General features: G+C 36.5%; 1 protein-coding gene across 2 annotated transcripts in view; it reads right to left on the bottom strand.

Moving 5' to 3' along the window:
- ACSS3 (acyl-CoA synthetase short chain family member 3) overlaps positions 1 to 18545 on the bottom strand; it is a 145846-nt gene that overhangs the window by 11008 nt on the left and 116293 nt on the right. For both annotated transcript variants that reach the window (XM_028105411.2, XM_028105412.2), the window contains 3 exons: positions 18407 to 18470; positions 8189 to 8270; positions 5912 to 6034 (listed from right to left, as the gene is read on the bottom strand). In XM_028105411.2, the coding sequence (XP_027961212.1) occupies positions 5912 to 6034; positions 8189 to 8270; positions 18407 to 18470 (269 nt within the window). The remainder of the gene's footprint in view (positions 1 to 5911; positions 6035 to 8188; positions 8271 to 18406; positions 18471 to 18545) is intronic.

Below are 18545 nucleotides of genomic sequence, written 5' to 3'. Positions count from 1 at the left end.
AAGAACTTTGACTGATAATAAAAGCCTTGCATATGTAATCTCCATATTTTGATTAGCTGACTCTGCCAGAAATGCAGGTGAATATTAGAGGTAATCTCCTACAGGCAAGAAATTAAAAGTTCATGCGACCAGAACCACCTTTTGCCAACACACCAAAATATATGAAGCGTAAATTTCAATTTCAGGTTATCACAAAATTCACAGTAGGTTAAAAATAAGATAATATTATGATAGCACACAAAGCCACTTATTCCAAAATATTATATAAAGTTCTTTCCTTTTACTCAAATGATATTACATTGTCACACACACAAAGCCGACATGACAAGAAGCGTTAAGCTATTTTGTTGTCACTGAAGGTAAGTATGACTTTCAAAGAAGGTGACCATCTTCAAATTATAGGAAGGAGAACTAAGCTTTCATTCTGCACACTCTGATCCCACTGAATTATTTTTAAACATTGTCTTTCATTTAAACTTCAGTTTGCTCTATTCCATTTAAAAATTATTCTGGGTTTGGTTCTGAAAAAGATGGAAGAAATATGTTCCATCTTATCACTTTCACTAATTGCAATGAAAAACTCTGGCTAAAAAAACAGGTCGGATGACTCTCTTAAAATTATAAGAACTTGAGACACAACCATCTTGTTTGTTTCTTTGGAGGTTTTGGGTTTTGCTGTCATTATGGTTTGTTTCTTTGTTTGTTTTGCCTCCTATATATTCTGGCTTGGGTGCTAGAGTAGACCAAAAGGTGCAGCTGCCAATAAGTGCAGACAGAAAAGCCCTAAGAAATGTCTGCCTTTATAGAGGTCCAGGGAAAGGATAGAGGATCTGGGAAATAATCCTTTTCATTTTACCTCCCTACTCCAGGTGAACACCAACAAAGAAGCAGTGCCCTCCTTCCTTCCTACAGAGCTGTAGCAACCTTATTGACTCTCTGCACCCTACTCCAAGTGAATGCCAGCAAAAGAGCTGGGTCCTTCCCCTTCTCCACTACTGGTGCACAGCCTGTGGCATGAAACCCTGAGGGACCCCCGCCCCAAACACATGCACACACTCTAAGGGAGCCTAGAAAGATTCAGAGCCATCTGCACCGCTGCCCCCCGCTCCAAGAGCAGCTATCCAGTCCCTGAGTAGATCCCTGTTAACTTGCTCTGCTCTACACTAAGCGAGTGCTACCAAAGAGACAGTCTCATCCTCTGCCCAGGGATGCTGTGCACGTAGAACATGCAGTATTGACCCCTGATAAGAAGACAGGGAACACAAAGCCCCAACTTTTTACCCAAAAGAATAGCAGTGGGGATCCTTGGAAATCAGGAAGTGAAGAGTAGATTATGGAGAGGAAGGAGCTGGAGAAAGGGATATTTTAAATCTGTGTATGAAGTCCTGAGCCTACCCCAGATTCGTGCATGCATGAATCCAACCAGATTCAGCACAGTGTAGATTCTGAACACTTAACTCAAGTTTCAGATTGGTCTCTGGGAGAGACACAAGTGAGATGGACCACATATCACTGCAAAGACTGAAAATCAAATTGACATTGGAACTACAGTCCACAAAAAGTGAATAAGGACAGGTGGTCTGTTCTCAACTAAAATAAGTAATCACAAGAACACAAATCCAGATGATTTAAACAGGATCCAGAATCTCATAATGTAATATTCAAAATATCTAGGATAAAAATCTAAAGTTACCAGACATAAAAGGAATCAGGAAAACCTAAACATCTCTTAAGAAAAAAGACCATCAATCAATAGATGCCAATGACAAGATGACCCAAATATTAGAATGATCGGACAAAAATTTTAACGCAGCTATTATAATGGTGGCAGAGGGATAAAACTTTCCTGGATTCCTCATTACTCCTCTAAAAACCTCTAGCCTCCTGAGAATTTTCAAATACCATGAGAATTTGATCTATAGCTGTTTGTCAGGCTAATTGCTCTGATCTGAAAGGATAATAAAACTTTTCTAATTTCCCTGGGAGGGCAAAATTATTAAAGTCTGGACTAGACTAGATCCCTAGGTTAAACTCACAGTGTGCTGGGGAGACTGGCTCAGTAGCTTCCTAGGTATTTACATGTCAAAAAAAAGATGAAGCCTCAGAACTTGGAAACATTTCTAAGTTGTAAGAGTTGAGACACACAGGGCTATCTGGCTCCTGGAGAGATTTTATTTACATATCAAAGAGTTGGAATTTGGAATAAGGCCCTTATGTTTGTAAGGAGACCTTCTGATGAGGGGTGGAAGATGAATGACTCCTTGCTCTTCATAAGCCGACAAAAATTATCTTCCTCATCTCTCATCTATGAAGTGTCTAGCACTTATGTGCGAACGAAGGCTAGAACCTAAGAGGGCGATGACACACTTAAAAGAAATCTGTCTTTGACCCATAACACCTCATTTGCACATTCAGTATAAAATTAACCAAAGATGAGTATTAAAAACTCAACAATAGCCATGGCGCAAGAAGAATGGGCAAACATTCTTGGAATAAAAGGAAACACAGAAGTTTTCAGTAAAGAAACAGAAGCTACAAAAAAAGAATGAAATGACTTAAAAGATAGGAGATAGGGTATAGGAGAGGAATGAAAAAGAGGCAAAAAGAAAACTAATACACTGATAGGCATAAATATAAACATATGAATAATTTATTTAAATGTAAATGATCTCAGTTAAAAAGATAAAGATTGTCAGATTGGATAAAAATAAAAATAAGACCCAACTGTATGCTATCTACAAGAAGTCCATAGGAAGCATAATGATCCAGATGATGGATCTGTATGGATCCATAATGAGCCAAATGAAAGGATGGCAAAAAATAAATGATTCAAATGCTATTCAAAAAAAATGGAATGGCTATGTGATTACCACACATAACCAACTTCAGAACAAAGAAAATTACTATAGATGTTTTTTAAAAAAATCACCCAGGGGTGCCTGGGTGGCTCAGTTGTTAAGCATCTGCCTTCGGCTCAGGTCATGATCCCAGGGTCCTGGGATCAAGCCCCGGGCCCCCTACTCTGCGGGAAGCCTGCTTCTCCCTCTCGCACTCCCCCTGCTTGTGTTCCCTCTCTCGCTATGTGTCTCTCTGTCAAATAAATAAATAAAATCTTTAAAAAAAAAATCAATACATTGCAACCAAGTAAGGTTTATCCCAGTGATGCAAGGCTGAACATTTGAAAATTAATTAATGCAATTCATGTATTAAAAGCCTTAAAAAAAAAAAAAAACATGATCATATCAATAAAAGCATAAAAAGCCATTTGGCAAAATTCAGCATTCATTCGAGATTTCTTAAAATACCTCATCAAATTAGGAACAGAATGAACATCTTAACTTGATAAAGTTTATCTACAGAAACACCTACAGGAAACAACATTCTTTTTTTTAATTTTTTATTTTATTTTTTTTAGGAAACAACATTCTTAATGGTAAGGTACTGAATGTTTCTACCCTAAGATCAGAAACAAGACAAGGGTGTCGGTTCTCACCACTGTTATTCCATATCATACTGCAGTTTTAGCCAGTTCAAGAAGGCAAGAAAAAGGAATAAAAGGCATTTAGACTGAAAAGAAAGCAATAAAACTATCTCTATTCACAGACAATAGGATTTTCTATATAGGAAATCTCAAGAATCTATAAAAAAATGCATTACCAGTTCAAGGAAGTCAATGGTATTTCTACCCACTAGCAATGAAAATTTAGAAACTAAAACTTAAGAAAAGATTATATTTACAATAGCTTAAAAATTAAATACTTAGTTATAAATCTGTATACTAAAAAGTGTAAAATGTTGATGAAACATCAAAAAAGACCTAAAGAAACGGAGGCACATACAAAATTCTTGGATTAGAAGATTCAGTATGGATCAGATATCAATTTTTCCCAAAAGAATCTATAGATTTAATCAGTCCCAATAAAAATCCATTGTAACTACAAAAGATTCATTTGAAATATATACGGGAAAGTAAAGAAACTAGAACATCCAAAACAATTCTGAAAAAGAAGAGCAAATGTGGCTACTATTCAACTTTAAGGCATTCCATGAAGCTATGGTATCAAGACAGAATAGTATTGGTAAAAAGATAAACATGTAGAATAATGAAACAGAAGAGAGACTCTAGAAATAGATCCACTCAGATACTGTCAGCTGATTTGGACAAAGGTGCAAAGGAAATTCAAAGGAGAAATGCAGTCTTTGCAATAATTGATTCTTGGAACCATCGACATCCATATTAAAAAATAATAATAATCCTCAACCTACATCTTGCACCATACACATACATGAGAACTCAAAATGTAAATGTAAACTGATACAAAATGTAAAACAATAAAGCAAATGTAAAGAATGAAACTATAAAATTCTTACGTCAAAACAAAGGAGAAATATTTATGACCTTGTGTTAGGAAAGAGTTCTAAGATATAATGCCCAAATTATGATCTGTCAAAGAAAAAAACTGAATTTGATTTCACATTATGAAAACTACTTCTGCTCTGTTAAGGACACATTTAAGAGAATATAAAAACTAGTCACAGACTGGAAGACAATATTTGCAAATCATGTATCAGATAAAGGACTCTCAAAACTGAAGAATAAGAAAACAACCCAATTTTCAAAGAATGGGCAGAACGTTTCAACAGGTATTTTACAAAAGAAGATATGTGGATGAGAAACAAGCATGTCAAAAGATGCCCAACATCATTAAGTCATTATGGAAAAGTAAATTAAAAGTAATGAGATACCATTACATATCTAATAGAATGGTTTAAATAAAGAATAATGATAACACCAAGTGTTGATGAAGATGAGAAGAAACTTCTACCCTCAAACACCGCTGGTGAGAATGTAAAATTGTGTAGCCACTGAGAAAACAGTTTGACAGTTTCTTAAAAACTTAAACATACACTTACTACCTAACCCAGCCAACTCACTATAGGTATTTATCCTGGAAAAATAAAAACAAATTTTGCCCCAAAACCTGTACATGAATGTATATAACAGAATTATTTAAAATTGTTTCAAACTAGAAACAATCCAAATATCCTTCAGTGAATGAATGGATACAGAAACTGGTTAGTACATCCACAAGTGGAATACTACATAGCAATATAAACGGACAAATTATGATACACACAAAAACTTGGATGGATCTCGAATGTATTTTCCTAAATGAAATAACCCAGTCTCAAAATGTTACATAACTGTATGAGTCCATTTATATGACAGTCTAGAAAAGCAAAAACATAGAAACAGAAAAATCAGTAGTCACCAGGGATGGGGAGGGTCAGAATACAAAGGTCAATGTTATGGGAGAATTCTTTGGCAGTGTTGACATTTTTCTGTATCCTGTCTGTGGTGATGGTACCAAGAATCTATACAAGTATAAAAACTCATAGTTCTGTACAACAATAAAGTGGATTTTACTCAATGTAAGTATACAAATTAAAAAACATTATAAAAGAAACCTCTTCTGGGGACTTTGTGACAACGTATTTACATTGGAAGAAAATTCTCAGGATTTAAGAGTACAATAAAATGTTTAAATCTCACACCAGTTAAAGACGATATGCAAACCAGGTTATTAAGCAAGAGAAAATCAAGAAGCTAGAGGCAACGAAGTAGCAAGGATCAAGAAGCGAAAGTATATAAGCTCTCCTATAAATAACACATATGTGTAGCTTCTTAAAATTCCTCCCTACCACCCAGACAGAGATCAGGGAGTGAGGTGAGAAGAATAGGAGGATTTACACAAGAGGAAGTGAGGTGAGAGAGATACAAGAGTAACCTAGCCTCTACATCCAATGAAGGGTACGGTAATTTTCCAGGTACACTGACTTAACCTCAATTATTGACTTCAGCTCTGTCTCTAAAAACTACCAGGAACAGAAAATCCATATTCATCAATACCTCTTCAATAGCACCTGCAGAAATCCTGTGACCTGCAACATTTATCACATCATCAACTCGAGACATAACATATAAATAGCCTTCTTCATCCATGTAACCAGCATCCATGGTGTCATAGTATCCCTGAAAATAAGAACCGATAATGTTTAATTAGCATGTATTGCTAGGTAATGCAATCATTTAGGTTTCTTATAATATAAAATCTGATAGAAATGGATTTACTGCATGCATTTGACTTTTTTCATTACTAGGCTATGGAATTAAACTCCTTTTGATTTTGATAACTTACTAGAATCTCTTTGCTCCACTAATAGCCAGGACTAAATTTAAGCATTCTTATATATATATTCAAGTTAAATGTTTGAAAGTTGTTAAGTTTATGAACTCAATTTTTTTTTAATGGAGAAGTAACAGTTCAATGTTTCCAATATACTTTGGTATTGCAAAGTAATTCTTTGATAGATTTCTTCCTTAATTATATTAATTTTTAAAAGCTTTAAAGCTCTCTATAAATAATTACAAAATAGAGAGCTAGTTTACTAACATGAACCTGGGTTAGACTCTAGCTTCCATGAAATATAATAATAGGGGTGAAATTTAATTTTTAATCAACTCAAAGTAGTAGCACATCTTCACTGGTCCAGAAATCACAACAGAAATGAAGAATCAAGAAGAATAAGTAGAAACAAATACTACTTCTAATGCTTTTCAGTTATCTTGATACTTACGTTAATAAGCATGGGCTCTAGGAACAATCCAGATGAGTCACTATTTGTGCTTCTTATTCTTTCTGAGACTCAGTGTGCTCATCTGTTAAACAGGGTAGTGGACTATACCCTGTAAGGCTTCTGTGAAGCATAAACGAGATAGTGTATCTAAAGAGGGCAGGCCCTGGCCCATTATAAGCCCTCAGTAATTGGCAGCTCTTACTGCAATTACTACTGGAGAGAAAACCTAGAGTACAGTTAAAGAGCACGGACCGTGGAACCGGCCATTATGAGTTCCATTTTCAGCTCCATCACTTCTAAACTATAGGCAAGTTACTCAACCCTTCTGTGCTGTGATCAAGCCCTTAGATGAGAAGTTTGAAGTCAGGGTAACACGGCAAGAATATATATACAGAGTCACTCCACATAGTTTAACCATAAACTGAGACTCTGAAGGAGCTTTCAGTGTTAAAGGTGATCATGTTAAAACCACAGGCACACCTTATTTGCCATTGTCAGGTGTAACTAATCATATCAGTACTCTGATGATTTAACGGTGGCCCATCGGGCGGATAGATTGGGCTGACCTGGAGTCAACTCTACTAACAAATCTTCCTGGCCACACTCTATCCATCGGGGGCCTGTTTAATCTCAGCTACTGAGGTCATTTAACTCCAAGATCTCTTTCTAAAGGAAGCTATTTTAAATCTTGTCATTTGTCTGCTTGATTAGATTACCTGTCCTTCACTCACAAATAATAAAGATAAAATGTTAAACACTGAAACTTGTTTTTGTTTTTAAATGAAGTTCTGACCTTTTTTTTTTTCACCTACTGCATGATGAGAACCAAGAATCTCTCGGAAAGAAATAGAAGTCAAAGGACAGCAGCAATATGATGGTGGGACCTGATGTGTATTATCAGTAAAGTGCTGTTATGAACACAAAACACATCTCGGTGACGTGGAGAAACAGGTAAATGACAAGACAAAAACAGTTTTTGTCATCCAGGTGACTGGAGTTTGTGCTACAGGAACACCATGTCTAGCATGTATCTGTATTTTAAAATGGGAATTTAAAATAAAAAGCCAAGAGAACATTCAGGAACGAATGTCAAAAATAGGTAAGGGAATGGAAAAATAAAACTGTGGGCAATCCAAATGAACTTTGCTCACATAGCATAGATTAAGGGGTCCCAGTGACAGGGTACAATTCTGATCAGGTGCTCTCAGTCTGCAGAGGGATCCAATGCAGGAAAGAACAGAGATAGCCCCCCAAAAGTCTTTAATTTAATAAAAACTTTCCTGATATTGCGGGCTGCTAAAATTCAGGAAAATGTGCTAAGAGAAACAGAAATGTCTATGTCCAGAGACTGAAAAATAAATATAAAAATGACTTGTTTCGATCACTGGGGTGTGGGCATTCTGATTTCTGAGATCTAGAACTCGGTCCAGATAAACTTTAAAAGTTGTATTGTTATCTATGATTCCAGGACTGAGTGCTCAATTTAATAGGCAAGAACTATAAAGAAGTACTTTGGAAGGTTTAAAGAAAAGTATAATAAAGTTCTTACAGGAAATTTTTCAAAGTATAAATGCTTGAATGCTTCCTGATTCTTCCAGAGTCCTGAAAAAGCCCCAGGTGGTAATGGCAACCTTATATAAAAACAGAGCAGTTAGAATTATGATCAAAGTGGTAATAAAGATAGACTGATTAGAATAATTTTCTAGTGTGATGGATAATTGCAAGTCAAATCCCACATTGAAATATAACCCCTAAATCTACTGGACAGATCATGTCTAACTGAGGCTGAAGTAGCTGACCATGACATAGCAGCGTCACTGAGGGATGACTGTAGTTTCTGGAAAGGTCACAAAAGGCATATATAGCTGGCATTCAAATAGATATTAGCAGCAATCACTGTTTCAATAAGAAGCATAACATCTGCAAAAAGGAACCACAAATGCATCACTGAATTACTTTTGAGGACAAATATCCTTCTACCATAGGCAAATAATTTTTTTTTTTTTTTGAAGTTCCAAGGTCCTAACTGCCACCTCTGCCCATCTCTGTGTGATGAAATGCTCCAAGTCAACATTCCAGGAACAATCTTACCTTCCTAATCAATCTGCATCAGGGAATTCCCTCTCACTACACCCTCTTGTATTCTTCCTTTTCATGACCATCCCAATCTATGTGATTTCTCATCTGATGAACACATGGAGATACTTGTGAATATAAAATATAAGATAGGATACACCCTTCTTTCCAACTAATTTGCTCTTATATTTTTTGCTTTCCTCCATAGTATCAAACAGGTGTTATACACTTGGCAAGGGCTTCATCTTTATCTGTCTATCTTGATACAAGTAAATGAACAATTGTTTTCTGGACACAAGAACATTTTCAGATGTTTTACAGTTTGGAAATTCAGATGCTGTAAAACTTATGGATTTTCCAAAAACCTTCCCTCTCCAGGCTCACGTAATAAAAAATACAAAGTGAAGCAGTGACTTCACAGTACTGATTCTGAGAAAACTGAAAACAAAGTAGACATGGCTACTGCCCACATGAGGCAACGTCCTGCATCCTCCACCCCAACATTAGGCCTCCGAGGCTCTGAACTGTAGTCTCATGTTCTATCAGGCAGAAAGTGCCGTTACAGGTGGATCCGCAGCCCAGCTCCACCATCCCCAGCCTCCCGGTAGGTCCTCTCCTTGCGAGGTCTTCATTTTGTACTATTTTATGATGGAGGAAAAAATGCAACATCTGCATTTCTGGACCTCATGTAATTGCATAAAATGCATATGAAAGCAATTTGTAAAGAGAACGACAGAGATTCTGCTGTTGTTACTATTGCTGTTCATCACTAAACCTGCGCGAAGGCAGTAGGCTGAGGCAGATGATCCCTTTGGGTCCTTGTAACTGACTTTGCTAGGTCAATCCTCAATCACTATGTATATAATTTCATTTCATCAGTTTGTTTTTATTGTTAATATTTTACAAACAAGTGTAAATCATTGGTAATTAAACATGGAAATAAAATATGAATATGGCAGCCACCAAAACACATTCAATTCAGCATCCTTTTCAAGATGCTGAGGATAAAGAGGTGAACAGGACACCAAGAAGGGATGGTAGATGGTAAATCAAAAGCCAATCCGGGCCAGAAGTGATAACATTAATGAGTGAAGCCAACTATATGTAAAATAAAAGACCTCGACCATAATCTCAGTGGAGATGGGTTCTGTTCACATATTAAATGAGTAATTTTCAGTTGTTTCCCTCCCCCAAATATATCCTGATATATATTCCTTTGTTTTGCATGGTGATGTTTTTAAACTATACTCTAAGAAAAACAAAAGGTAACTATGATAATAAATGGCAACTGACACCCAGGCAGCTTTGGGGACATCAGAATGCGGACACCACGTCTAAGGAAAGCAACTTTTTCTTAGCTCCATCTGATTGCTGGTATACAGAAATGCCCATCCAAATCCTGAAACACTTAACATTGCCCACATTAAAAACTATGCATATAGAAGGACCTACTGTTCAATAAGCTTCGCTTTCATTTTATACAAATTTCGATCCCCGCAGCAGTAGAGACGCCTAAGTATTTGCACTAATAATCCAAATGAATTAGTACTTTGGGTACTGCATGCAATCTGACTTTCCCGGTGGCCTAGTATGTACCTGATTCAGTCAGTGTGTGTACATGGGATGGAGAGTGCAGCATTTTCTGGTAAGGGTGTTACTAGAGAGAAAAGGAACATTTTATACTTCCCAGAAGTCGGTTACATCTGCAACCTCTGTCCTTAAAAAGAAGATGCCCTGATAATTTGGCTTTTCTCTTACTTCCTGAGAGGACTATGGTACCAAAAATTAGTAACAGATAGATTAGATTCTTATAATTAATTAAAGCTTAGAGAATTAAAGTATAGGTAGCCATCCTGGGGGGGGTAATTAACGAACTTTAAGGACATGGGCTTTTTCAGCTGTTGCACAACATTTTAAACACCTACTTAAATTTTTTGAAGAACAGGGACAGTAGGGATTTTTATACAATTTCTCACTCCTGTGAGAAAGGTCTGCATAAGTTTGTATAGACCTACAGACCCTGAGAATTAAGAATAACATACCAAGGATATGATCCAGGGACAATGCATGAAATGGAAGGAAAAATTCAAGGGCAAATGCTATTCTTCTTTAAGGACCAAAGAAATAAGATCAGGGAACAAAAACAAAAGAAAATCAGATGTTTAAGAACTAGGAAAAGATAGTATCTTAGGAGCCACTCCAGTAGAATTTTAATAATGACTGAGTGTTCAACAAAGTCATAGAAGCACAGATTTTGTTTGAAAGTGATTCAATAGAGGTCAGGGAATTCAGTGATTAAGATACTTTGAGTATTCTTAGGATTGCCATTTCAGTGGTGTGGAGCAGACAATAACAGGAGTGATTAAAAAGTAAACAGGAAGTAAGTGGAGGCAGGAAGTTAGACTACACTTTTTTAAAAGTTTGTGGAAGACTGGAAGGAAAAATATGTCATTGATTTAAGGCAGAGAAGCAGGCTGATTTAAGATGGGGACTATGTGAATAGAAGTAGCCAGTGAGGGGGCAATGAAGATATGAAAGTTAGAGAAGAAAATACCAGAGGAATTATGTTTTATTCACTCATTCATGTATGCATGCATGCGTGCATTAACTCATGTATTTATTTTCTTCATTCAGTCAATATTTGTTGGATGCTTGGTATTCCTCAGTCACTGTGTTAGACATTAACGATATAAAGATTTAAATTCCGGTCTCAGACACATGAAGATCCTGGCATAATGGTACTATAAGAAACTTAGTATTTTTATAATATAGATAAGGAGAAAGACTGTCATGAATGATGTCTATTCCATTAAGTTAATGAAATAACATAAAGATGTTTGTCAGGCAAGTTTTATAGCAGGTCCTTAGACTCTGTACCAGCAGGAGCTCTTGGAAGAGAGTTTTATCCCTCAAACTAAGCCCACACCTAAAAGCCAAGGTGTGGATCTGCTGGAAATGGCATCTGTGCCTCCTGATCATTTTTGAGATGTCCCAGAAAACTACTTCATTATCCCCAAATCTAATTGAGAAACAGGCTGGAGAGCAAGATAGGAGATTGCAATTAGTACTTAGTAGGATAAAATGAGGGAATGCTATCTGTTCTTCACTAATAAAGTCTGATACATTTTAAAAATTCAGATGTTGCAATTTCAATATTAGAAAAGGAGTCTAAAAAAGGAACCTTGAAAGATGCCATATAATGGTCCTAAAGAAAAGCAGGAAGAGAGGCTTCCAGAATTGGGAGTGTGAAATAAAACAGGAGCAGCAATAAGCTCCAGAGAGAAGTTAGGTGTATATGAGTTAGAGCAGATTTTTTTTTTTTTTTTACAAAATTCCAAATTAACATTTTTCTTGTTGAATATCCTAACGATTATCCTATTCCTTCTGGAAAAATGGATGCCCTGGGGATAATATCTGTCCTACCGTCTACCTCACAGAGATGTTACAGAAAACGAAAACTATTTTCTATAGTTACAATAACATGAAGATACATTAGACTGGCAGGAGGAGGGGAAGACTTGAAAATACTGAGACATAGGCTGGTTAGTGTCTGTACTCCTCCTTCAAATCCAAGATAAAATGTTACCATTCTGTGATACCTTTCCCAACTCTTTCAAGCAGAGTGAAAGGCAAGTTTTGTTGCAACCTGTCCAACTGTGAATCAAGAGTTACCCTCAAAGAATGTCTTTCCTCAGAGACCAATCTTAAGGGAAAAGAGAAGTAACAGAAGTGATCCCGAGCACGGGAGCTGATGGGGAAGCATGGGGGTGCTGAGAAATCCTTAAACAGATAAGAAAAGAAGGGAATGCTCATCACTGTAGAAGATGACATTCCGGATCACTCTGGAATGTAAAACTCTTATATGTCTCCATTCCCAGATACAGGATGGTCTGTATTTACTGTTCCATTAGGAATCCCCATGGTAACAGAAGTACATTGAAGATATAACTCCTGTTCCCTAGAGAACTGTGGGATTAGATCCCAACTTTGCCCTCCCAGCATTTCCTATGGAGTCTGCAGGCTTTACTTGATATTTTTCATATGAGGCTACTTTTTGTCTCCCCACAGAGACTGATTAGGCCATAATTTCTTTCTCTCTGGACAGACAAAAGACTAGGTTATAAATGTGAGCTCTAGCTGTGTCACTACGAAAGATGTTTAGACACCCATGTCTAAAATGAGGATAATATCTGTCCCACTGTCTACCTCCCGGTGATGTCGTAAGGCTAGTAAAAGATCATACTAAAATCTGCGTATAATAGTTAGAAAGGAACATGATTACAATTATGTGTCACCCTTAGTTTTACTCAGAGGAGATGCTGAAGAAAAGAAAGCTGTCCTGACCCTTTCCCAAGACAGCAGCAAAGCAACCAAATCACTCCTGCGAAGCTATAAAGATGTGAACAAACACCGTTAGGGGACAGGAGTTCAATTTCTGGAGGCTGAGAAATTGGCAGGCACCAGAGTAGAAGCCACCTGGACGCTGCCACTGCCTGCAGGGCACCCCCACCCCCCCACTGCCCCACCCCCAACCTCCACCCCCTGCCCCCCACCCCCCGCACACATCAAGAGTCAGACAAGCCCCACTTCCAGTAGCAACAACTGGATCTGGTCCAAGAAAAATGCAGGCCCATAAAAGAGGACTTTTTTTAAAAAACTGAATACAGTGGAAAGATTTATTAGTCAGTACAAGTTGGTTTTGATCAGCTATTGCCTACTTGTTACAGTAGCCAGAGACCTATGGCTTTAATAACAGTGAGCAGTGTGGTACTGAGGAAGGCAATTGCAGTTAAAATGTTCTTTCATGCCCTGCTCTGTGTTGCTTGGAAATTACTGGCTGTTTTACTTCTGCACTTTAAAGCTCTGAATGCAATTGCAGGACACCTCCCACAATTCATGAACATTCTGTATTCATAGCAATTCAGACACTATAACTTTCCCACTAAATTAACTGCCTGGAGTAGGTTTCAAAATCAAAGGAATTTGCTAACATCCACAAAGACGCATAGTTTCTCTTCTACTAGAAAGGCAAATCCTATGAATGCAGAGAATCTACAAAGCTGTAGGATTCATGTTTATTACATCCCAGGGTCTATGGTAGTTTAGGAATCACTTAAATGTCTCCCTTCCAGTAAAGGGATCCCCAGGAGAGCAAAACAGTGATTTCTAAAAAACATTAACAAAAAGAAGTGGAAAAAATGAAGCAGAGCTAGAGTTTTCTGTTCAACATTTCCACATACCAGTATTTCTCATTTTAGGTGAATCATCTTAATATGATAAAATGAATCATTACATTTAATATCTCGAAAAGGGTGGAAATATGATTATAGCTTCAGATTTTAAAGAAACTGTCAGAGAAAGATGGTATCCAATATTATTATTTATCCTATTCATAACAGATTTTATAGTGAAAGAAGCAGCTATAGCAGTACTTATAAAAGCAAACAAATTTGGGATTAAAACAATGAATCATTTTTTTATTGACTTACTTTAATATACTTTAAGCCCCATACATTCCAAATATTCCATGCAGACTTTCCCCATATTCTTGTAATTATACTCCAAGTAGGATTAGTGAGCAAAAATAACATTAGGGAATACTGCTCTTTCAAACTGCTCCTACTTAGTTACCAGACAAGATAATAAAGAAAAGTGTGGGTATGAATAATTGAGAGTGGACATCTATCTCTGGCCAGGGGTCAATCCCAGGGGTGGCTTTTGATGCCATCTCAGTTTCAAGTCCCCCGTGGGCCCTAATTATTCTTATTACCAGTGGCCTTACCCCCTATATGTGCACAAATAATAAAACATAGCAATACGCCATAGAAACTAGAATTTTTCTGGAAGAAAAGTTATAATTTTGCTTTTAAAATCATTTGGCAAGAAGCCACACATTTAGTTTACTATTGGCTCTTATTTCTCAGCAGTCACTGTATATATTCAGAAACTGTGCAGAATGAGAAAATAAGACCTAAACGTTGTTTGCAAATGAACTGAAAAATTTATGAAGATTCAATTGACTGGGTGCCTGGGTGGCTCAGTCGTTAAGCGTCTGCCTTCGGCTCGGGTCATGGTCCCAGAGTCCTGGGATTGAGCCCCGCATCGGGCTCCCTGCTCAGCAGGAAGCCTGCTTCTCCCTCTCCCACTCCCCCTGCTTGTGTTCCCTCTCTTGCTGTGTCTCCCTCTGTCAAATAAATAAATAAAATCTTTAAAAAAAAAGACTAAATTGACCATGAAGTTGTTACGATGTTAAATTTCAAAGATATTTAATTAAATATGTATTAACTTTTGTTGTAAGTTTTTTCAAATTTGAATTTTAAGAATTTTTCAAATTTCTTAAAATTTAGAGTCTCAGAGGATGTGAGGGCGATCTGGCTGCGACATCTGTCACCCCATTGATCGCCAGGGTTGATTCAGCTGATCTGGCTGGCTAGGCGGGTGTCCCCTTCCTCCCTCACCACTCCATGTGCGTCCCTCCCAAAGCTGCGCACTCGGTCGAAGAGGGCGACCTTCCCCGATAGAGAAGAGGACCGTTCTCTGGTCAAGGGTATACGAGTAGCTGCGCTCCCCCGCTAGAACCTCCAAACAAGCTCTCAAAATTTAGAGTCTCAGATATTTTGTATATCTGATATAATCCCTTTTACAGTCCACTGAGGTTTTTGGGGGGCCCATGTGGCCAATCTCTAGAAAGAAGCCTGCTTTCAGATCACAGACCTTCTTTAGAATGTAGTCTTCAGGGAAAAAATTATTATCTCTCAAATTACATACTATTTTTTTTAAAACCAGAATAATCTTTATTAACTCAAAAAGCTGTGCTTTTTTCTTCCCCTTAATTCAATTAAACATGTATTTATTATGAGATCTTAAAAAGCATTCATTGACCATTTCACATTCTGGATGAATAATGTATCCCCTCGAGGTACAAAGAACAGCTATGGGTCTTATCGATAGATGTTAAATATGAAAACATCCTTCGCATGCTGCCACTGAGATGCACAAATAATTTTGAGGTTAATGGGTTAGGGTGGAAAGGCCACTGGAGAAGTGGGTTTCAAAAGGAAATCCTTGCTCTCCCAGATAAAAACGAGTTCCTAAAATAAGGCTTCAAGAACTTTTTTTTTTTTTTAAAGAAGAGATCTTAGTGGGAACTTTTTTTTCCTGTTTTTTCTACTTTACCTTTTGAATACAATAATATATATAACATTTCAAACATCTAGTTTCACTATTAACTTAAGGAAAGAATCAGACTCCACTGCATGTCATAACATATTATATCTTCAAATAATTCACATAGAAATTTCAGAATCTCAGATCAGTACAATAAAATTCCCTGTTCAGGAATGCAGAGGGAAGAAAATAATTCTGAATTGGTGACAATTTAAACAACAGAATGCTTTAAGGCAATAGTTATGTTACTCTTAAGTACCAGAAGTCACATCAATGGCTTCAAGAAAAAATATAGTTTATGTGGGCTGTTGCTATATTTTATTATTTTTGAATGGAAGTAGGGCAAAGCCACCAATAATTAGAATGACAGAACACATGAAGGGTATAAAACTGCTAGATCAAACACTACCCCTAGGATCATACATGAGTTGCTTTATGAAATAGATAGACTCACTTATAGTTAAGAGGTTATATAAAAATGTATGCTGCTAGAGTACTTTTAAAGGCTCTCAAAACCCATGTGCTTCCCTAAGTAAGCTAAACAACCACCAACAATCTTGTTCAGATTACTTATTTCTTAGAACGCCATGCCCCCCATCCCTACCATCTTCCACCAAGAGGTCAGATTTCAACCAGCTCTATATTAACATGCATTCTGGCTCAGAATAATATGCATGTAAATGGTATATTCAGTATTTAATTTTCCCATCTTGCCAACAAGATGTCTTAAAATTTAAACTTGAAAAAGCAACATAGTGCTTATATGTTTAGGGATAAATGAGAATCTGAGAATTGTATCATAAAGTGTATCTGCTCTGTTAGCTTTTTGTAAGGTTAAAGTATTTTGACCTGAAGAAATACATTCTTTTTTAAGTTACTGTTTTTCATTTAATTTTCACAGAATTTTAAATGTTTTATTAACCTGAGATAATTTTTTCTAGCTCCATCCCTGTTATTGTAAGTGCCAAGATCTCGTACTTTTTTATTGCTGAGTATAGTCCATTGTATAAATATACCATATTTTCTTTTTTTTTTCCTCAGATCTAGGGTTCAGGTTTGGGTTCGGGTTAGGTTTAGGGACTGGTGAGGGTATGTGTCTGGTATCCTGCAGTTCAGACACCTAACCTGAGACAATTTTGTACCTCAGCTTAGGTCTCTGACCTGAGACAGGATGCCAAGTCATAAGAATTCTTTTCTTTTATTATTTCATTTTATTTTATTTTTTAAGGACGCTCCACACCCAGCTTGGAGCCCAGTGAGGGGCTTGAACTCACAAGCCTGAGATCAAGATCTGAGCTGAGACCAAGAGTCAGATGCTCAACCGACTGAGCCACCCAGGAGCCCCAAGAATTCTTTTATTTTAAAAAACTTTTTTCCAAGTATTTTTTTAAATAAATAGGAAAACAAAGCTTTTTTCAGACCTGACATACAATGTTCTTTATTTATAGCAGCTCCTTCTGCCAAATTCTACTACGAAACCATATCAGTAAAGATGCCAATCTCATGCTAATCAGAGTCACTAAAGTAACCTGTATCAATTACTAAAATGTCACATCCTGTTTTCCTCCCAACTTAATCAACTTCCATTTCAGCTTCCACTAGCATAACAATTTTAAAGTATGGATATAATCAAAGCAAATTTTAATATTTCCCTTCAAATTTTGACACTTTTGCTTACAAATGAACAAGGTTGAAAAATGTTAGCAAGGAATTGTACTTGCTGAGTCAGGGATTTTATATTATGCTACTATTTGACCTAGTAATTACACTTTCAGAAATTATTCAATACTATAGTGATTATCAGAAAAGAAGAAAAGACAACACAAAGAAAGATGTTCAATACAGCATTATTTATAATCGTAAATATTCGAAAAAGACTAAGAGTTCTAGAATGGGATAAACATTTTTAGAGGCAGAGTTAAAGTGAACAATGCTCGTGAGACAAATTTAAGGAAAAACAGCAATACAGAATAAGCTGAATTGTTTCAAAAATCTAAAATGCTTACCAAAAGGAAAAAGTCATATATACTATAAAATTAATGTTGTATTGCTAAAGGGTGGAAGTATAGAATCTTTACATACTTCCTTGTATTTTCGGCATTTAAGTTAAATTGATCACCTACACATTACTTGTATCATCAAAAAATTATTTAAAATGGAAGATTTATCTTTTAAAAAATCATATCTAAATTTGTTGTACTTTAGGGGGCTTCCATGTTTATCTATTTTTAAAATTTAAATTCAATTAGCCAACATATAGTACATATAGTACATCATTAGTTTTTGATGTAGTGTTGAATGATTCATTAGTTGCATAACACCCAGTGCTCATCAGATCATGTGCGCTCCTTAATGGGGCCTCCATGTTTAATGACAAGAGTTGGCACTGTGTATTCTCAAACAATGCATGAGCTTATTTTGCAACCCCTTCCCTAGGACTATCATTGCAACCACTCCATTTTTTTCTTAATATTATATACCAATTCTTGGTCTCTTAAATAGTAGCATTGCAAATCTTTCTTACTTTACCACAATATTTCCTAAACATCGAGCCTTCAGTTTTTGCATGTTGTCATCCAAAATCATAACTGCAAAGTAAAATATAAACAAACAAATAATATAAATTTGAATAAAAATGCATACCCTTAAAGCATAAACTTTTC

The sequence above is a fragment of the Eumetopias jubatus genome, unplaced genomic scaffold (assembly GCF_037043125.1).
Source record: "Eumetopias jubatus isolate StellerSeaLion01/CBP00866 unplaced genomic scaffold, mEumJub1_p1.0 scaffold_8, whole genome shotgun sequence".
In the NCBI taxonomy this organism is placed as follows: Eukaryota; Metazoa; Chordata; class Mammalia; order Carnivora; family Otariidae; genus Eumetopias; species Eumetopias jubatus.
This window is presented reverse-complemented; position numbering and strand designations above follow the sequence as displayed.